Source organism: Sciurus vulgaris, assembly GCF_902686455.1.
Source record: "Sciurus vulgaris genome assembly, chromosome: 9".
Lineage (NCBI taxonomy): Eukaryota > Metazoa > Chordata > Mammalia > Rodentia > Sciuridae > Sciurus > Sciurus vulgaris.
Window position 1 is genome coordinate 20046587 of NC_136469.1, and position 22957 is coordinate 20069543.

Sequence of the window (22957 nt, forward strand, 5' to 3'; positions counted from 1 at the left end):
GGCTGGGGTTGTGGCTCAGTGGTAGAGTGCTCGCCTGGCATACCTGAGGCACAGGGTTCGATTCTCAGCCCCACGTGTAAATAAATGAATAAAATAAAGGTCCAGCAACCTCTGAGGAAATTTTCTTAAAAGGTTAAAAAAAAAAAGTCTCCTTCAAAAATCCTGAACATTTGATTTAACTTTGTTAAGCTGCCTGAATATCAGACAAAGATGCCTTTGCTTTAGTAGCATCCTTGTAAAAACTGCACGCTCTCTGTGAACGCAGAAGCCTTTAGATACACACAGGGGTGAGCTGGAACCAGTGGCCTCCTGACACCTGCAGAGAACACCAGCAAGGACGTGGGGGACGGGGGCAGTCATCAGTGGAGGGCTCTAGGGTTACCTGTATGTCACCTAACTTAAGGACTCTGCACAACAGGTGCTAAAAGGTTATTAAGCAACACTTTAGCCAAGAAGATCAAAAAAAGAAACAAAACTTCACAAAGCGCACGTTTGGTGACAGAACTGTGATTTGAATCCAGTGGAGCCCAGAGAAGCATCTAGAGAGAACTCAAAATGCTGTGCAAAGAGGAGTCCTGTGCCTTTCCCATTTGTCTCTGGTGTTGCCCGCACACCCCTGGGCCACCAGGCAAGCGTGGGCTTCTTTCCACCTCCGAGGCCCAGAGCCGGTGGCAACCCCCACAGCATTATAAGCTGCCACGTTCCTGTTCCAAAGTCCTGCTTTGTACACAACTCCGGCTTCTGTAGCCAGGCCTGGGAAGCCTATGGTAATTTATCACCTGGCTTCATAAAGCGGGTCCTGTCTGTGCTTGAAGATGGCACACCAGGACAGTATCTGCCATGCTCCTAGAACCAAAGTTGGCCTCAACCTCCCAAATTTCTCACATTTCTTCAGGGAAGCTTGGAGCAGCTTTTGTCTTGCCTAAGTTTTGAGACCCATTTAAAAATACCAAGAAGATGTCAAAAGTCATCTCAAATCCTGCATAAGTAATGCATGTTTGTTCTCACTGATTCTTTGTAGAGCAAGGAAAAGTTTGAAATGAGTTTGATGTGGGGACTAAATAATTCTGTGGATAAAGTTCTCTTAATGTAAACACATCATTACCTCATGTACATGTAGGATTGCATGACCAATGTGATCCTGCAATATGTGTAATCAGAAAAATGAGAGATTACACTCCATTTATGTATGATCTATCAAAATGTGTAAGTGCATTCTCCTGTCATGTACAACTAATTAGAACAAATAAAATAAAAAATTAAAAAGTTCTCAATGTTCATAAAAACATAAGCAAAATCTGTTTCTGCTAGTCATGCTTCCTACTCATAGCACTGGCTTGTTATGCAGGTTTTATAAGCCAGCGTTACACACAAATAGAGACTTCCACCCACCCCAACACACAGAAGTTATGACATTAAGCTCTGTTAGGGACTAAGACAAAATTTAACTACTTTTGTATACATGGGACAGAATTAACTAAGGAGTATACCTAGTAGTTACTTAACTAACACTCAGAATTAGAAAGATGAAAGAATTTACCCTAAAACAAGCCCCTGTTCACCAGTTGGGGCTTCTAGAACACTGCTTTGTTGTTTTTCTCTCACCACTAGGAGATCTTTGTTTGGTTACCAAATGACGAGTTTCCCTACTTGTGAAGATCTCCACCTAGCTAGCTGAGAAGCAGTGATCAATACAGCCTTAAGTAGTCTGCACCCATATGGCTTCCATGGCTGCCTCAATTCTCTTAAAAATATTCATTCAGCTCTGATGACTAGGTCAGTAATGGCCCAAAGCAGAAATCTGCCTGTTCTTGATTTCACATCTCTGAAGTTAGCACTCTACACAGCTGGTTCTCCAGCACATTTCTGACAGAAGAGTTTACTGAAGAAATCACACTTTTGATTTGGTGAATTGAAACTGACTCCATCTTTGGTGACATCCCCTAACCCGAAGCCTATGTTCTAATTCACCCGGGATCCATGAAGCTCCTAAAACTTTAGGCAAGTTTTGGAGGGCTCTCATTTATTTGAGGTGGAGTCCACAGCATTTTTTTTTTTTTTTTTAAGATTCTCAAGGTGGGTGGGGTTTGTAGGGAGAAAATGAGGTTAACATGTGCCATTATAATTAGTCTTGTAAGAAATACTAAATAAGTACAAAATTAAATAGGCTCTCCCTTATTTGCTAGGGGAACTAGAGCAAGTCACTAGTTTTCTGTAAAGTCATAGTTTCTTTTGTATAAAATGGAGTTATACCTTCCTTATGAATGACAGATAAGACGATATGAACCAATATCCACCACTGACAACATCTGGACAGCTGGACAAAATGTACTCCAAAATATCAAGTAATTAAAGAGACAAATTATCTTACCTGGAGGGAAGGGAGGGTTGCAGAGCCCTACCCTTGAGATAAATATTATTTTGGAAGGTGTTTACCCCTTCCAGAAGGGGTTCCTGAGCCTGAGAGTCTGCATGTGCTTTTTTCCCTAATGTTTTTATTAGTGCATAGTAATACATAATAGCTGGATTCATTTTGACATAATCATACATGCATGGAGTTTGATTTGCTTCATTTCAGTCCCTATTGCCTCCTCTTTCACTATCCTGTTCCCTCCCCCTGTGACCCTTTCTCTATGCTACTGGTCTTTCGTCTATTTGTTTGTTTATTTTTAACTGGTGTTTTATAGATATAAAAGAAGGTGGAATTTGCTATGGTATATCTGCACACATACATGGTGTCACTCTGTCAAATTCATTCCACATTTCCTCTCCTGTCCCTCCTCACTCCCTCTTAATCTTCTTCTATTCCACTGATTTTCCCTCTAGCTCTATGACATAAATATGCTTTAAAAGAACTGTGGACTGGACAGACCAGAACAGGAGTTAGTGCCACCAAAGAGACAGGGAAGTAACGATGGATTAGGATGTACGAAGAATGCACCCGAACCTTAAGTGTAATCTTAAGTAGGCAAAAACACCCAGGTTACAGCTCAGTTTTGAAATCTATCAATAAACTTAAAGTTTCTCCAATTAGGGAAAAAAATCTCTCTTACAGAAAATAATATTACCTTCTGCTTCAGTCTGCTCCTAAAAAGTAGAAACACAATGGTCAGTGCATAATCAAAAGTAACTAGGCGTAAAGGATGACTGAACAGTCTCAATGAAAACTAAGAGAAATAACAGACAATAGAAGAGATGTATATGGGCTCAAGATAATGAAGTTAATACAGACTTTTTAAAGATATAAACTCACTCAAAAAAAGATAAAATCAAGATTCAGTGTTATAATAAATATAAAATATAAAATAAACAAATGAAAATTTTAGAACGTAAAAAAATTAAGAATTATTAAGCTTAGGAATCTCCATACTGCTTTCCAGAGTGGCTGCACCAATTTGCAACTCCACCAGCAATGTAGGAGTGTATCTTTTTCCCCACTTCCACGCCAACACTTATTATTGCTTGTGTTCTTGATAATAGCCATTGTAATTGGAGTTAGATGAAATCTTAGGGTGGTTTTAATTTGCATTTCTCTAATTTCTAGGGATGATGAGCACTTTTTCATATATTTCTTGATCACCTATATATCTTCTTCTGTGAAGTGTCTGCTCATTTCCTCAGCCCATTTATTAGTTGGGTTCTTTGTATTTTGGGTGTAAAGTTCTTTAAGTTCGTTATAAACTTTGGAGATGAGTGCTCTGTCTGAAGTGTGTGTGGAAAAGATTTTCTCCCACTCTGTAGGCTCTCTTTTCCCATTATTTATTGTTTCCTGTGCCAAGAAAAAACTTTTTAGTTTGAATCTATCCCATTGATTGATTCTTGGTTTTATTTCTTGCACTATGGGGGTCTTGTTAAGGAAGTCAAATAGGAAATCGGAACACAGTAGAAGAAAATAACCCAAACATAAACATCAGCAGATAATAGACATAGTAGATATAATAAAAAGATCAAATATTCATGTCATTGGAGTATCAGAAGAGAAGGAGAAGTAGTGGGGGGGGGGGGACATTTGAAGAGACAGTGGATGAGATGTTTAGAAAACAATGTAAGAAAGATTAAAGAAATCATACTATTTCCACACATGAGTTTTAAAAATCCACAAATATCTTGACCATAAAACAATGACCGGAAAACAAAGTTACAGAGGAAATCTTAAAAGCAGTTCAAGAGCTCAACACGTTGGTGCACACCTGTAAACCCAACTGTTCAGGAGGTTGAGGAAGGAGGATCACCAGTTCAAAGTCAGCCTCAGCAACTTAGTGAGGTCCTGAACAACTCTGAACAACAGCAAAACTCTGTCATCAAAATAAAAAATAAAGGGCTAGGGAGGTAGCTCAGTGGTTGAGTTCCTGGGTTCAATCCCTGGCACCAAAAAAAAAATAAAAAAAAAGCAGTTAAAGAAAAAAGACACATGACCTACAAAGCAGCAACAATTCAGAGTGACAATCTGTAGGGGTGCCAGGCTAGCTCAGGTGCAGGTAAGGGTCGTGGAGTCAAGACCCCAGACTCCAGGAGTTGGGTGGAAACAGGCTTCTGGTGAGCAGCCTACAAATTCATTTATTGCAGGAACAGGTATACATTTCATAAGTTTCTTGCCCAATCACAATGTGCCGTGGGAGATGAGACCACCAGGCCCCTATACACTTTCCCTTGGTAACACTAGGTCAACTTGGGGCAGTTGTTTACATTCCTAGGTGGTCAGAGCTGAATGCTCCTCTCTGCAAGTTTACACACTTGAGACATAAACTGCTGCGAGCCAAGAACTAGGATTTCTCCCGAAAACAGTTTATTTATCAATGTCGATTAGAAGACAATGGGACTGTATCTTGACCTTGCTTAAGAAAAACATTAACTGCCAACCAACCATTCAGCACAAAAATGTACTTCAACAATGAAAACATCTGCAGATGTGTGAAAACGGAGAACCTTTATCACCAGCAGACTCTCACTAAAGAAAGAGTATGGGATATATTTTAGGTAGTAGAAAAGCAATTCCAGAAAAAAAGGTCAAAGATGGAAGAAGAAAGTATAACAAAAATGGTAAATGTGTGAAAATCTAACTGAACACAGACTTTCAAGAGCAGCAATAATTACACATTCTTGAGTCAAAAAGATGTTAAGAATTAAAATAAGAAACCACTTAATAAAATAGGTGAAAATCCAAGTCACATGTACATTGACTAATCTTATTAAGAGGCAAAGACATTCAAAAGAAATTAAGGAAATAATCAACTATTTAAAAGACACGTCCAAAAACAGAGTAAATAAAGGTCAAAAGTAAAAGCATAGAAAAGATATCAAACACTGAAAAAAATCAGTCTTTTATAACTATAGTGATGAGGTGTTAAGAAACTGGGAAAATAGGTAAATATTTCATGATAATAAATGCCCAATTTATTATTATGAAATTATATATTACAATTATAAATATGTATATACACCTAATACTTCAGCCTCAAACTGTATGAAATAAAAACTTAAGGAACTCTAAGAATAGTTAAAGCCATAGTTATAATTGAAGAATTAAATATAACTTCTATAACTGCAGAATCAAAAGATTAAAAACTTAGTTAAGATATGAACTATTTGATCACAGGTTCTCAAATTGATCAAATAAATATAAATAAATAATTTATCCAGCAATTGCAATATATGTGTTTTTCTCAAGCAGAACACGTTAACATTACAAGACATTAACCACCAGCAGGGCGTAAAACAAGTCAATAAATTTCAGAGCACTGAAATCATATAAGGTTTCTGACTGCATAAAGTAGATACCAATAAGTTTGAAAATTAAGAATAATGTATCTAAATAATTTAAGATAAAAAAGAGAAAAAATGATAAATAGGAATTATTTTGAGTGCAATAATCATCAGGCTACTACATATCAAAACTTAGTTGTGGAATACAAATAAAGTCATGTTTAGACAGACATGTAGGTTCTAAAATGCATATGTTAGAAAATACAGCTGATGGTCAATTAACTAAGCATTTCTTTATTTGGTTCGGTTCTGTTTGGTTTGGTTTGGTGATGGGGATTGAACCCAAAGCTTCACATGCTAGGCAAGTGTTCCACCACTGAGCTACACCCCAACCCCAAAGCATCACATTCAAGTGGCAAAAACAGAGCTGGGGATGTAACTCAGTCGGTGTAGGGCGCTTACCTCGCAAACACAAGGCCCTGGGTTCAATCTCCAGCACCGCAAAAAAAAAAACAAAAACAAAAAACAAAAAAATAAAACAAGAGGCAAATTTATATACACCCAGCAATTTATATACAAAGAAAATATACAAAAGAAATAATAAGGATAAGAACAGTAATTCATGAAATAGAAAATAAATATACAACAGTCCAGAAGTCGACCATTTAAAAAACAAAAAATTGACAAATTCCTAGAAAGAACAATTAAGATAGGGAAGGTGACATCCCTGTATATTCCACAGACATTTAAAATATGAGGATATTATTGACAAATGTATGCCAATATATTTGAAAATCTAGATGAAAAGGATAAATCCTATAAATATATAACATATAACTAGGAGTAAATAAAATGTTTTTCAGGGTTTTAATATTGCTGTACTATTCAAGAAATCTAATCCACAATTTAAAACATTCTCACAAAGGAAACTTCAAGGTCAGACAGTCTCACTGATGAATTCTGCCAAACTCATTAGGATGAAATAACACTGATAACACACAGACTCTTCTAGAAAACAATCAGAACGTATACTCTTAAGTCCAATATAATTCTGGTGTTAGAATTTGACACAGTTGTTATAAAAAAAATAAAAATTACAGGCCAAACTAAAAGGACACAGAAGTCCTAAATAAAGTGTTAGAAAATGATGTTAGTTAACATAAAAAATATAGTCAGGTTGGATTATTTTACACACATAAGTTTGGTTAAACACTTGAAAATCAGTTAAAATTACCACATAAACAGAAAACAGAAAAAAGTTACACCTCAATAAACACAGAAAAGCATTTGAAAAAATTTAGGATTCATATAATCAAAAATTCTTGGCCACCCAGGAATAGGAAGTCCCTTAAGATGAAAAAAAAAAAAAAATCTACAAAAATTATCATACTTAACGAAAATATGTTGAAAGTCTTTCTTTTAAGACCCAGAAATGGGCAAGGATATGTACAATAACCACATCAGTACACAACTGAAGGCAAAGAAAATTCTTAAAAAGCATAAGGATAAGAAATAAAACTGCTCATATTATCAGATGATGTAGTTTTGCATATAGAAAATACAAAAGAATCTATAGATATAATCACAAAAATTCATTGCTTAAGTTGTGACATTCTGGTTGTAAGGTCAATATAAAAAACGACTACCATTTATTTCTATATCCTAGCAAAAAAGAATTAAGAAATTAAGTTTTAAAAAGACACAATATCCAACTAATGAAAAAATGCCAAACACCTAGGACTAAATCTAGTAATGTTTTACAACTTCTACACAGAAAACTATGAAACATTATTGAATGATGTTTATTCCTTTGGATGCTGGAAGTCAAACCCAGGACCTTCCACCTGGAAGGCAAGTGGCTCTATCACTGAGTTGCAATCCCAGCCCTTATTGAGATAAATTTTTAAGGAGCTAAATGTATAAAGGAGTGTACCATTTTCATGAACTGGAAGAGTTGATATTAAAAAGGTAACAATTTTTATAAAATTTGCTTATAGATGATGTAATCTGAATCGAAATCCCAACAGTTTAAGTCTTTGTTGTTGATGCTGGTGGAACTTAATAAGATGATTTAAAAATATTATATCAAAAAATATATGTAAAAGTAAAAGAGTATCCAAGAATAAAGAACAAGAGAATTTGATCTACTAAATATAAATTCTTGTTAAAAAACTATAGTGTGATACTGTTGCAAGAATATACCAACAAACAAAAGGAACAGAAAGCCCCAAACTGACCATCCACATTTAGGTACTTGATTTATAATGGGGATAGCCCTACACGGGGTGGAGACAGAATGATCTTCCTAATACACAGATCAAATGGAAGCCCACCAAAACAACAACAACAAACTTTTGTTTAAATAAAACCTGACTCCTGTCTCATACTATATGCAATAATTAATTCCCGTGAATATTAGATATAAACTTGGGAATTAAAACTGTAACCCTTCTAGAAAATAATATAGATGAATATCTTTTTAACAGAGTAGGAAAAGACTTACTGAACACTCAGAATACAATAAAACACTAGCATAAAGGAAACAAAATCTATAAAGGATTTGGATGTTAATATTTTTTAAAACCCTGTTCTTATTAAGAGTCTGAATAGACTTGCAATGGAAGGAAGATCCTGCCACACATTTAACCAAGAAGGAGCTCATTTCTAGAATATTTTTAGAAATTATACAATTCATTTAGAAAAATATAAACAACCCAGTAGAAAATGAGCAAGAGACTTGAACGACAATGTTACAAAATATTTCAAATGGCCAATAAACAAAAGAAAAGGAGCTCAACTTTATCAGTAAGAAAAAAAAAAAAAAAAGCAAATTAACCCCACAGTACAGTATTACTACAAAATCAGCATAATGGCTAAAATCATGAAAACTGACATTGTTGGCAAAGATATAGAGCCAGGGAAACTCCCAGATGCTGCTGGTGGGAGTATATTGGTACAACTACTTTAGAAACAGTTTGGGATTATCTACTAAAGTTGATACTACACACATCCTATAAGCTGGCAATTCCTCCCCTGGATATGGACCAAATAGAAATATCCAGCCACAGTATCATGAAACACGCACAAAAGTGACCGCAGCCACGTTGTCCATAATGCTCCCAAGGGACCATCCAAAGATTTACCAACCATACAGCAAACAAAATGTGGATACATAAATCATACAACATCCCTGTAACAGTTTTCCATAGAGCAGAGAAAAGCAAATGAACTCTAACCACAGGCCGCAAGAGTCATGAGTATCACAAACAATGCTGAGCAGGAAGGTCCAGGCACAAATACATACTTTATGAAAAAAAAAAAGAAAAGGCAAGCCCAACGTACTGTGTTTAGGGATATGCTCATTGTCAAAAACCTCTAAGAATAACAAGTGTTTGCCAAGAACACCAGGGAGTGGTCACCTTTGGGAGGGTGAGAGTGGTAATGGGGGATTCTGGGGCTTTGGTAATATTCTAGTCTTTTCAAAATCCTGGTGTTGGTTGCAAAGTATTTACTTCATGATAAATCACTGCACTCTGTATCATATTTTGTGCACTTTTCTGTATGCATATGAAATATCCATTAAAACTAAGAGGTTAAATAAATAAGTCCATGTGGGACAGAAGGCTCCTTAACATCAGTACCTATGCACATTGCTAGAATTGAGAACAGAATGGCTTAATGTTTTTAAACAAACTTGGCTCATTCTTTTGTACATTTCCTGTGCTAAAATCTTACCAAGCACCATAATGACCACACAGGGCCAGTTCATACTGGACAGGAGTCCCGCTTATCTGTCATCATCCATTTCCTGATGGACGCTGTCGACTTGGTCCAGATAATGCACATGATATAAAAGTGCTGAGATCTTTCATAAAATCTCCAACAACTGACACCCAACTCTCGCTCTTTCCTCCTCTCCTCACAGGTCCATCTTTTTCTTCTTTACTTCTCAGCTCAAAAGTCATTTATTCAGGGAATACATTTTTCCTTTGCCCCCACCTCCATCTCCATCCCAACTGAGGCTAACAAATGTCATGTTCTCCTTACAACATCTGCAATGGTCATTTTCAGCTGCCCCCCACCTCCCAGGTCCATCCCTGGGAGAGGAAACCGATCCTGAGAGAAATCTTATCACTAGGATGCACAGTCCCTCTGGCTTCTAATGGGTGCTGGCAGAAGTAGCAGCAGAAGCAGGGAGGGTGGGGAAAAGTCAGGGCCCATCCACTCCTCTGTCTGTGGTCGGGGTTTCCAGGGTGGCTCCTTCCTCTGGGCTCAAGCTCTTCCTCCCTGGCTCCAGCATTAATGGACTCTAGTAATATCATCCCTGCCTCTTGTTTTCCAGACCTGAGGTGGTAACAGTTTCCCCCACCCCCACCTGAGCCTCTTTCACTGATTCTGATAAACTAGCCTCCATCTCTGCCCTTTCACTAAACTCTTCGAGTTAGGTTGAACTCTACCCCATAGAGCAGTAATTTTATATTAATTTGTGTGATGATTTCTTCAGTATCTATCTGTGAGTTTCACGACACTGACACTTCAGAATTTGCCAAAAAAAAAAAAAAAATTGTTAATGATTTAGTAAGTTAATGAATGAATAAATATATTCACACTAGAGTTAGAACATACTATACATCGTAAGCTGGGCATGGTGGTGCAGGTCTGTAATGCCAGTGGTTAGGGAAGCTGAGACAGAATGATCAAGTTCACAGCCAGTCTCAACAACTAAGTGAGGCCCTAAGCAACTTAGTTAAGACCCTGTCTCAAAACGAAACATAAAAAGGGCTGGGGATGTGGCTCAACAGTTAAGCGCCCCTAGGTTCAATCCCTGGTACCAAAAAACACTATATATTGTACAACAATTTCTAAAATGTTACTGCTACATTTGAACATGATACTAATCTATTAGACCAAACATTTTACCTCTTTTGGTTGAAAATAAGCTTTTGTTGGCAGGACTATTTGTACTCAGGAAGATAATTTCAATGATTCCAGAAAGGTACAGTATTTCTGAGTTTTTAATTAAAAAGATCTCATCTATCTGAAATAAGTCATCGATGAAAAGATTCTAAGTGGACAAAATGAGGAATGAGTCACTACAGAGGACTGTAGTGAGTTACAGCTTTAAGTATCAGTAGGAACATGATAAACATGTTGAGTAAAAAACAAAGGCTCTACATCCCTGAATTTTTCATATCCTATTGCAAATGACTGGGGAAAATAAATACTTGGTGGTTACTGGTGTCAGCAAGTTAGTTCCAACTGGATATTTTCTTTGTTACTATGATAAAATAGCCACATTGCTGTCTGGGTTTAAAGAAGGACAATCCCAAATTAGATATGCAAGTTACACATTAAAGTTTATACTCAGATAACTTCTACAAAATGAACTGGAAAATTCTGATTCCAATTCACCAGTCAGCATTTCCATAATAGTGCTAGAGTGTTACAGATTTTCTCTTAGTGGAAAAGTGCAAAAAAAAAAAAAAAAAAAATCAGATAACCTATAAACCATCAGATGTACTAGCAAAATCTTTCAAACATATGCCAGAATATGCTGTACCACATGATTCCTGAATTTTAATCTTGAAATTCAGTTTATAAATATATTCACAATGAAATACATACCATATCAAGAATTTTTATTTCATAGCAGCACATTGTGAAAGCAATTTACCTAGCAGGCAAACTCTGGGAGAGTGAAATAGTCTCAAGTCTAAAGAGGTTACAGGTCATCTCTTCTGCAGCTTCTTTCCTAGTAAACTTCTGTGTCTTCTATCAACTTTTTCACTGTAAAAAGTATTCCAGTTCTGTTCACCCCAACAAAGGGAGGGGAAGGATCAATTTCTCTCTAGTATGAGTTCAAGATTATTTGTAACTTCTCACCATGTGATACTTAGTTAATAAAGGAAGATCGTTCTGATATGGCACTCCTTGGGATATGGGTCGGACTGATCTTATAATCAGACAGGGCATGGCTTCGGTTAGTTACATTAGTAGTACTTTGTGAAGGGGTTAGAGAAGAAGTGACCAGGTTAATAACAGCATTTTGTTAAAATGCGGTAGTACAGCCAATTCTTTTTACAAAAGAACCAGATCACTTGCTTTGTTTTATGACTATTTAGGTGCAACAAAAGAATTTCTTTTTCCTTATTCATTCTGTTTGGTCATAACTAATATAGGAAATGACCACATCAGCTTCTAACTGATTGTTTCCCTGAAAACAAAAGAGCGTTTTATACCTGATCCTGCCATTGCCAGTAAAGACAGTGAAGTAAAAATCAACCACTCCATCTCTCTTCTCCATATATGAAGCAGTATTTTTAAAGGAGGGAGGGGGAGGGAATAACGTTTTCAACTCATAAGGGATCCTACTGCCCCCGCCCCAGACTCACTCATCCTGGTTCTCATCAACATCCCCCGCTAATGGGGCGCCCAGCACGCGAAGACCCCATTGCCTGAGAGGTCAGAGAGCAAGCATCTCTCGCCCAGTCTGCAAATCACGACTCCCGATGCCTTCCACACACCCGGGGGGGCGCGTGGCCGAGCCCGGGGGACCGGGCGGCGTCTCCGGTGCCCGCAGCCCAGGGCCGCGGGCGGGGCCGCAGTGCTCGCGGTCTCCCTCCCGCAGGGAGCGGCCCGGTGCTTACCCGCCAGTCCGCCACCGCCGCCTCCATCGCCGGCGTGCCCCTTCCTCCGCTGCAGGATGAAGTACGGGTTGGCCCTCTCGGTGATCCACAGCGCGTTGGCCAGCAGCACCTCCTCGGGGTTCACCCACATGGTCCTGGCCGCCGACGGCGGACGCACAAAGGGGCCGCGGGTCGGGTCCTGCACACTGGCGCGCACGGGCGCGCACTCCGGGCCACACGCGCGCCCGCCCGCCCGCTAGGTGAGGCGGCCACCAGCGACTTCACCAGGGGGCGGCCCGCGGCGCCAGGGCCACAACAAAGCCCCCGCGGGCGGCCCGGGAGGACCGCGAGGACCCGGGTGCGGCGAGCAGCATCCTCCCCGCAGCGCCGCCGCCCCCCGCGCGCCCGCGGCCGCAGACGCCCAGGCCCGCCGCTCCGCCGCCCGGCTCCGGCCCACCGCGGCGGGAGGAGCGGGAGGAGGATGGAGAGCGGGAGGAGGAGGAAGTGGTGTGGCTTGGTCCCAGGATCCCGCTCGGCGGCGGCAGGGCTGCGGGCGACGCGAACCGGATCGTCCCCGCGGTCAGGGCCGAGCCCAGCTGGGGCGCGGCTGCTCCCGCAGCTCCGACTCTGGCTCCCGGGCCGCCTGAGTCTCTAGCTGCTCAGAGCTCCCGGGGACGCCGCGCGTTAACACTCCGTCTCGGGGCCACTTGCACCAGCGGCCAGCGCAGCTTCCCACTGGAAGGACGCTCCGGACACTGCGAATGAATGACGACAGCGCGGCTCACTTGGAGCGAGCCCGGGTGACAGCAGTTTCCACAGGCGCAGATCCTCCTCGGACTCTGCGCGCCGAGCCCCGCAGCCGTAGCCGGCTTCGCAGGAGCCTTCTGGGGACCGTGTGCCAAGCACTGAGCCCCACGCCCATCCCAGCAGGGAGGACTCTGCCAGCCTGCGTGAGCGTGTGTGCGCTGTTTGTGTTTGAGGTTGACACTGTATAAGATAGCGCCACCCTCTTCCCAGGAAATGTGTGTTTCAAGGTTCCAGACCTGCAGCTAGATCCCAGGGTCGGAAGTGGACGCAACCAATGGTTGTCGATGTTTTTGTTTCCTGCATCCCTGGGGCAAGTCATGCGCTAAACTTGTCCCCGCCTGTGACCCCTCCCCCTCTCCATTCCATTGTAATTAAAGTGGCCCAGCTAAGTGCATTACATCACTTCTTTCCTTGACCTGTAGGGCATGAGCAATTGCGAAGTTGGAAGCAGCCCAAAAGCTTAGACCAACTAATTCACACAACAGCTGTTCCTATATTAGGCTTTTTTGGACCTCCGAGGACCCGGCATGGCGAAATTCAGAGATTATCCACGCTTAATAGATGGATTAATTTTTTTTTTTAAGAAAGTGAAACCAGAGACACAAGAACTAGGCTTTATATCCCTAGACAGTTTCAGTTTCCCTCATACATGGAGTCGCTGGTGGTATCACAGAACATCCACCTGCTTATCCGATGACCTTTGATTTGGGCAGATCTGGGGAATAGTTCATCAAAACAGGCTTGCCTTCCCTAATGATCCGAGTTTACTAGACTCTGCTTTGCCCAAGATGTCTGACAAGTCTAGGAACTTCCCCCTTTCTGAATGAGCAAAACATTCAAATGAGGCATTCTTGCGTTGCTCGGGTTTGAATGTGTCACCTCCAAATTTCAGGTGTTACCAGTGCGATAGTATTAAGAAGTGGAACATTTAAGAGGTGATTAAACCATGAGGGCTCCATCCTCAGGAATAGGATTAAGGCCCTGGAGAGGTTCCAGCTCAGCCTCTGTCATATGAGAACACAGCAAGAAGACCCTTACTAAGGGGGGGCAAAGTTTATCATGAATTTCCTAGCCTTGAGAATCATGAGGAAAAAAAAAAAAAAATTGTGCTGTGTAGAAGTTACCCTGGCTTGGGTAGTACATTATAGCAGCACCAAGGACTAAAAAATACCCGTGGACTTAAAAAGTTTTGCTTACGTGGCTCTGACTATAAGGTGCATCTGTCAAATGGCTGGGTGGACACAGTGCCCTCCGCTCTACTGAGGCTGCGCTGTACCGGTGGGCCATCGGGAATGGGAGGCCCCTTGTACATGATCACACGGGCAGATTTTCTGCCTTTTTGGAGAACCTAGACCTCCAGGCGTTTGGCACCTTCACATATTTAACAGACTCAAAAATGTCATTTGACACTTTTAATCAGCGCAATGCCTTCACTCACAAATCTGAAAAAAAAAAAAATAACTAACAGGAGTACTAATGAGACACATGTATTAACATACCTTTATAACAATATTTTTGAAATGCTTCTAGATAACCTTTCATGTTATGTAACTGCATTTATAAAATCCCTACTAAATGCTTTAAGTCTGTCATTTGAAGTGTCCTTACATTGCTTAAACTTGTGACTTGACACACAAATCTCTACCTTAGCCCTAATGTGTAAATTTAGCTTAGCCTTTTTTTCCCCCCCAATCTGCTGGTTCCAAGGAATTATTTACTTGAACAATTCCTGCATTCAGTCATTTATTTGTTTTATTTATTATATAATTATTGAGTGCTTACTGTACTCTAGGCTCTGGGGATAAAACAAAACATACAAAAAAAACCTTGCCTTTGTGAAGCTAAAAGTATAAAACTAATAATAAAAAACAAAAAAAAATTTACAAAAGTTTGCTTGGAAAACAAGATTGGACACTGAGAGCAAAAAAGAAACATTCAAGAGTCCTTGTTATTTTCCTGTTCTTGGAAGAATTATAACATATTTTTGCCAGGAATTCAGGGTTGCCATTATTACAATAAATAGGAATAACCTGTGGTAGAAGGACACAGCAAAAAATCAGAGAAATTGCCAGGAGTTTGTGGTGACTTGCTTGTATCATGCTGCCCATTGTTCGCTTATTAAAATGTGACTTTTTTAGGGGGAAAAAAAGGACATCAAATATGACTGAACTAGAAATGACACAAGGAGAACCTAATTAATCTAACCAGTTCCTCTGTGAAATAGATGAATATTTTAACTGTTCGATTCATTCTCATGAATTTTAAACCCAGGGAGGGTTTCGAACCACCTGGAAAAAGAAAAGCGCTCTGCCGTTGCCTAGATGGGTGAGGGGTGGATAATGTCATTGGGCGTGTGTGTCTCCCTGACATCTCCCACTCCCCTCCCCTGAATCAGCCCACGTAGGGTTCTGATGGCCTGACCTTTGAGCAGTTAGTGGGTTTACTGCTTAGGTGATCCTGTGAGAGTGGTGGATTTGTCTTTGGCATTTTACAGGCACATTCCTGCTGTCCCCCAGTGGTGTGTTTTCCTTCTGATCCTCACTCCTTTCCCAATACGCCCACGACCTTTCCTTCACGGGACTCCCCACTCTGGGAAATATCAGAGTCTTGGACACTCTCTTTCTTCTACCCATGCACCCCACCCACAAAACCCAGTGACTACTCCTTCCTGACCTGGTTCTCCCAAGGAGAGTAGGGAGGCTACTGAACACTGTATTATCAACCATGCCATGTCCTAGCAGGCCCAGGAGTGGTCAGTCAATGGAAAGTTGGTTCTAGTTGCAGCAGAGAGAATCCGTTCTGCAGAGAAATGAAATGCTAATACTTCAGGGAGAAGCCCATGCCTCCTCACCCCACCCCCCAGTTTTCTATTGGAAAATCATATTTTAATAAGGAAGATTTTTTTTAAAAAATGCTCCTGTCTTCTTTGTCTAACCTAGAAGGATGGAAGCTCTAGCAGGCTATTTGGAATTTTTCCTATCTAGTGAGATAGGAAGAGAAAGGTGGCCAATTGGAGTAGCAAAGAATAATATTGTTTCAAAGATCCAAGACTTTGCAGTAGCTTTGATATCTGATATAGAGTCCTTCACAGAGGGTCCAGTTACTAAACCAGCCGGAAAAACAAGATCAGCCAGTCACCACAATGTCAACTCTGCAAGTAATAGAGCTAATTGATCATATAGAAGCCACCACTTGGTTCTTTCAGCTTTAAGTGACTGGAACATACTACAGCCAGAACCATCCTTATATATATGGTATGAAGGAAGAGATTCCTCAAAATCACTCTGACCTGTAACAGTACCACCACACAACTGTTCGTACACTCACTCTGCTTTTGAATTCTGTGCTGCTCTGGTGGATTAAAAAAAAAAAAATGAAACATAATTTTTTTCCATGTTGGAATCCCTTTGGACAGATGATCTCTGTCAAATGCATCTGCATTCCAGGAAGGAAAGAAGAAAAGAAGGAAGGAAAGAAGGAAAGAAGGAAGACAGAAATTTCAGGGGGAGAGGGAGAAAGCAGGATATTATGGAGATTCATTTTCAGATTAACTATTTGTGGTTAGAAAGGGCTGGTTGTAATGACTGGGAAAGAGTAAAAGCTTTAATGCACAGGTTAGGGAAGGAAAACACTTTGTCTGCTTCAAAGTTATCTCCTGCAGTTCCCCTGAGGGCAAAAATCATTATTGCCCCAGGTTGAACACATATGAATCTGTCAGTGGCCAAGAAGCAGGTGTTTATATCACTCCTGAATTCCTGAACTTTAGTTAGGTTTCCAGATTTAGGGAGGAAAGGGACCAAAGATAGACTGCTGTTACCTTTGCATGGAGCTCCTCATTGTACATACAAGGAAATTAAAGCCCAAAAGAGGAAAGGAATTGACTATGGTAACCTGGGAGTAATAGCCACGTTAGAAGTTAGTCTTATTATTTAAAAGAGTACTATGACCCTAATCCTAATTTCAACTACTCTTCCTTCTTTTCCCAGACCCTTTTTCATATTTTTCTCAAGAATTAAAATAGTGCATAACTATATAATGCTTTCACATCATGATCTATCATTGTGGTCTGAATGTTGCGATCCATGATTGGCCGGATCTGAGTCACGAGCCTGCCCTGGTGAAGGCAGTAGCAGAGGAGAGGGATTGGTGTGTGTGCAAAAATAATATTTCCCAGAGGAAAATAAGAAAGCCGTTAGAATAAGGGACAGGATCAGAGACCAGCCTACCCAACAGAGATCAATTTGTTTTTTCAAAGACGGTATCCTCTTGATGTAATCTATATTACAAAAATATAATTTCTTTTGTTTCCTCTTAGCAAACCTAGTGGTTTATCTTTATTGATCTCAAAAAAAAAAAAAGGTAGGGTGGTGGTGAGAAGGACATTATTGCCCTCTATACATGTGTGATCACACTACGGGCGTGACTCAGCACCATGCACAGCCAGAGGAATGCGAAGTTATGCTCCACTTGTGTACAATGTGTCGAAATGCATTCTACTGTCATGTGTAACTAATCAGAACAAAATTTTTTTAAAAAAAGGAAAAAAGAAAAAGTTATTGCAGGGACTTGGATAGACTAAGTTAGGACCAGGGATCTTTAGAAAGCTCTGGAATCTTTTTTTTTTTTCTTTCTCCCTTACCCTTCGACACCCCCCACCCCAGACCCCCTGCTCCTCTCTGAACGTTTGTGCTGGAGTGTCTGCACTGGCCGGTCTCTTTGCTTACTCCTCGCTTCTGTTCCCCCATAATTAAACATACACAGGACCCAGAATAGTCTCGCTGGTTCCACCATTCTATCATGGCTTACAACCTATAGCTCCCTCCATTCACTGACTTCTCTAGAGATGTCTTAGCTGTAATCCACAAGGGAAATTGACTGACTTAGCTTTTATATTTGTTCAAGGAACAGGCTGTTGCTGAGCCTACTATTGGCCACCATATGGTCAGATCACCAAGCCATGGCAGTTGAAGGATATGGAAAATAGCACCCCCCAAGAAAAGGGAAATGACAGCCCCCAGGGAGAAAAGGACAGTGTGATCTGAGAGAAGGGAAGGGGAAGGCCAGCAATGGCCTTGGGCTCTGGACTAGTAACAATGAGTTTCAAACTTTTACAACTGTATTCCTGAGTTAGACTTTTAACATGCACAACTAGTTTCCTGATTACCCAACTGGCCTGTCCTCAGTCTCTAATGATTAAGTCATCTGAACATTCTGCTATGATTAAGTCTCATTAAGACCTATAAAACACAGACCCCTCCTGTAACCAGTTGCCATTTTCTCCCCTGAAAATATGCCATTCCAATGCTGCTTAATAAAGATAGCTTGCTGATCTGTTTGAGGTCTGCTCCTATTTTCGGTTATTTTTGCTTCTATTAGTGATGTATGTATATGTAATTTTGTACATCTTCCGTCTTCTCAGAGCTTTAAAATAAGATTACAAATCATAGAACAGAATATGATCCAAGGATCTGAAAGCTTTGAAAATGTTCAGGTATAAACCAACTCCCTCTCTACACAAAAGGAGAGACTCCCCAGGGGCAAAGAAAAGAGCTGACTGTTGGGCAGTCCTTATCAGGATTAAGAAAAAGGGAAACAACAACAACAACAAAAAAGTAAAACCAAACCAAACCAATTTTTTTTTTGGTCCGAAAGTCCTCAAAACTCTCATTAGAGACTTTAACCACGGAGTTCTCTTTTGCAAGAGATACTGTTCCCAATGATGTCTTTTATTTCTATAAAATACAGACCCAAGTAGACATTTCCATCATAAAATCATACTGAAGAGGATTTTACTTTTTTTGTCACTTGCAACCCTCTTATAGGCTGTGAAAAGTAATCTTCCATAAAAAGAGAATGTGTTAAATCACACTGATTTCTATTTCAATGAAAATTACAGTTTGCTTTTAATGGGAATGACTCAGTCAGATTGACGTTCTGTCCCTAAATGAAACTTTCAGAAACATAATTTCCTCTTTTCTCCCTACACAGAGCCAATCCTCAACCACCTAACGAATACTGGAAAGGCACTTATTGAACACAAAAATAAATATCACCGACTACAGCCTTCTCTGCTACCTAGGCCCTTGGATTTTAACATGAAGCCTCAATTAACATGCATTTTGGAAAAAGATGAGAAAATCTTTCTCAGATGTGCCAATAGATCACAGAATTCTAGATGATGGTGGTTAAGTGAATCAGTGCTTTACCAGAAATTACCATTTATTAGATCAGCTCTATGTGGCTATTTGGAAAGCTACAATGGGGCCACTTGAAGGTAGTATCAGTTCATATATAGATTTTACTACAACTTGGAGCAAGTAACCATCTGTATTATAAGAAGCATGGTGTATGTGTATGTGTGTGTGTGTGTGTGTGTGTGTGTGTTTAAGGGAGTCACATGAACTGTATTATAAATTTATGCACCTCCAACTAATAGATATTTGTTTTGTGGTGGTGTGCATTGAACCCAGGGTGCTGTCCCTCTAAGCTACATCTCCAGCCCTTTTTATTTTGTATTTTGAGAAAGAGTCTCTTTAAGTTGCCAACACTGGCCTCAAACTTGTAATCCTCCAGCCTCAGCCTAGTTGCTAGGATTACAGGTACCTGCCCCTGTACCTGGCTTGATGTTGAATTTTTATCACACAAGTCAATCATGTTGATTTTTTTAAAGTTTTAAAATAGGGTAAGCAAAAAGAAATGACTCTGAACCTATATGTGTTAGAGATAACACTTGCCCTTTGGGTGAATGTGCTTTCTCGGGACAATCTAAGCTTATTAGCATACATGAACAAAGAGACATCTTTCCTTCCTGTGCTAAGTGCTATTTTGAGATAACAAGGCTTTGCATCTGTATTCCAAGGATCTGCCTGAATAAAACTAACTATCAGAATTTCAATGATGACTGGACAGGTCCAGGGGCTCTGAAGGAGGGAGACACATTTGGCTCCACATTCTCATATGTGTAGACGAGGTCCTGACAAGAACCCTGGTAATGTATGCAAACTCGGGGCTTACCCCAGCACCTCACTGAAACTCGAAAGGGAAGCAGGGGACCATGCAGATGGTCTACATTTCCACCTTACCGAAGTCTGAGGTAAATTGCCCCTGACAGTTGTCAAAATAGACGCTTTTCCTCAACAGTGGGGACAGTTCACGCCACAGGGAGAGTCCCTACTGTCCGCACCTGCTTCTTCATATTCTTTGAGTCTCATGGGTTTTGAAAACTGACTTCTAGAACTGTTTTTTATAGTCAAAAATACAGATGTGGAATGCCATTTTAGTTGTTTTTCCCCCCAACCTGTTCGTTCTGAGAGCTTTACCTTGTCAAATGTGGTTTTTCCAAGCGTGGCACTTAGGGGAATTGATCGCTCTCTTTTGTTGAGATCTCCTAAGTGGTATTCAGACTAAACAGTTGTCTTTTTAGCTACTCATCCTCTGAATACTCTTCTTCTTCTTAAGGAAGTCACTCAAATAGCATCCGAACTTTCTCAGCCAGGACCTACTCCATCACAGCCTGATCCCTTTCTGCTGCTGATCCACCCACATCAGTCTCTACCCAGCCCCGGAGTCTGCACACCACACTCTAACTTGAATCCCATTTCTCCCAATCAGCAGAACACTTCTAACCCTCTGGCAAATTTGGTTCCCTACTAATGATAGGGAGAGAGGAAAAGGAGAAAATGGAAATTTCTGGACCCTTCCCTGCCCCTCCCAATTAGGTCATCCATCTCACAATAGACATTACACACCCCCGCTTCGGGGTTACAGCTGCTTCAACATGATGGTGTGTGTGTGTATGTGTGCAAGAGAGAGTTGGGTGGTTAGAAATAAATGCAATACACTGAATGTCTGTGCCTCCCCCAGAATCTTTGTTTTGAACCCCCTAGTCCCGCTGTGATAGGATTTGGAGATGGAGCTTTGAAGACATAATTAGGTCATGAGGGTAGACCACTCATGATTGGGATCAATGCCCTTCTAAGAAGATGCCAGAAAGTCAGCTTGCTCTCATTCTTCTAGGTGAGGATACCTTAAGAAGAGGCAAACTACAATCTAGTTGAGGGCCCTCACCAGAACTCAACCATGTACACACCCTGACCTTGAACTTCCAGCCTCTAGAATAGTGAGAAAATTGCCTACAAGCCACTCAATCTATGGTGCCGTTTGGTTATAGCAACCCCAAGACAGGGCTGTCTCAACTAGTGGTCATATTAAGCCCACTATTTTCTTTGGATAAGAGACCCAAGTCTTCTTTATTGTTGAATTTTAAACTTCTGGTAAAAACCCTATGGTCACAATCCAACTTAAGGAGGTCAGGGACAAGAAAATTGTGAGAGTGTGTGTGTGTGTGTGTGTGTGTGTGTGTGTGTGTGTGTGTGTGTATGCGTGCATTCTGTATGTTATATGGTTAGTTTTTATTGAGCATAACTATGTGCCAAAGCCATGTAAGTTATTTTATATTTTACTTAATCCTCACTGAACTATGAGGTAGGGATTAACTGCACTATTACTGAACTCTATGTTGTAAAGGATGAAACCAAGTTACAAAAGGCATAGTTGCCTGATCAAGTCACTCAGGTAGAAAGTGATAGAATCGAAATGTAAAACCAGGAAGCCCACAGGTAGTCTGTACTCTTAATCCTTATGCTACTTCCCCTTTATTATTTGTGGTTATTTTGTATTATAGTCGTCTCAATATTGATCCTTAAAAAGTTTCATTAAGTGGTGGAATTTTTCCCAGAGTACCTTTAGAGCTTGTCCCAAGTGCTTTGTATGTCGACAGGCACGACTCTCAATGAGATTGCACAGCAACCCTGAAATGATGCAGAGAGAATGCAGCGGGGCTCTTCCCGCCAAGGTACTGGAAACTGGTCAACACCGCTAAGAACTCATGCGTGGACTCAGTCTCCAGATCTTTTCTTCATTCTTCATTTCAATTTCCATCAAGAAACTTAGACACTGTCTTTTAATTGGTTTTCCTTTCTCATTATTGGAGTGATAAGCTTTGTGGATTCAGTGATTCTCAAATTTTAGCAGTCACTGCACCAAAAGCACCTTAGTAAAAGAGAATAATAGGCACCAGCAACAGAATTTATGACTGAGTAGGTCAGTTGAAGCCTGAAAATATGCATTTCTAACAGGTTTCCAAGTAATCTGAGGCTACTGATCTAAGGACTATACTTTTGGACCACTGGTATAAGTCAAAGAAGGGTGCTTCAGGTGGATGCTATTGTTTTAAAATAACCATGGACTTATAAATATATAAATGGGATCCAGGTTGAGGCTTTCAGCCCTACATTGATTTGACTTAGTCTTTGACACCAGACTCTGATTTAATGAAATGATCTAAACTCACCTTTCAGTTTTACTTTGAGCCCCAAACCAACTTCATGATTTTGCATTCACTTGATGCACTCTATTTATAGATAACACACTACTCCATTACTTGTTAGTGAACACATATTAGATGCCTGGCATTAGGCTGGATGCTGGGAATGCCCTGCTAAAGAAAAATAACATGCAGGGCATGGTGGAGCACGCCTGTCGTCCCAGCAACTCTGGAGGCTGAGGCAGGAGGATCGTGAGTTCAAAAGCCAGCCTTAGCAATTTAGCAAAGCCCTTTGCAACTCAGCAAGACCCATCTCTAACAAATGTTTTTATAAGGGCTGAGGATGTGGCTCAGTGGTTAAGCACCCCTGAGTTCAATCCCTGGTACCAAAAAAAAAAAAGCAAAGCAAAGCAAAGCAAATGTGATCCATACCCTCATAAAGTCCATAGCAGGACACAAATACCAATCAACAAATTAAATACATGTAAACTTCAAT

At 40.4% G+C, this 22957-nt stretch overlaps 1 protein-coding gene across 1 annotated transcript in view; it reads right to left on the reverse strand.

The window, feature by feature from the left end:
* The window catches only part of TBC1D9 (TBC1 domain family member 9), a 112447-nt gene extending 99026 nt beyond the window's left edge, over positions 1-13421 (reverse strand). Inside the window, exon 1 of the mRNA XM_079154811.1 lies at positions 12351-13421. Within this exon, the coding sequence (XP_079010937.1) occupies positions 12351-12480 (130 nt within the window). The 5' untranslated portion in view covers positions 12481-13421. The remainder of the gene's footprint in view (positions 1-12350) is intronic.
* Between the last annotated feature and the right edge of the window lie 9536 nt (positions 13422-22957).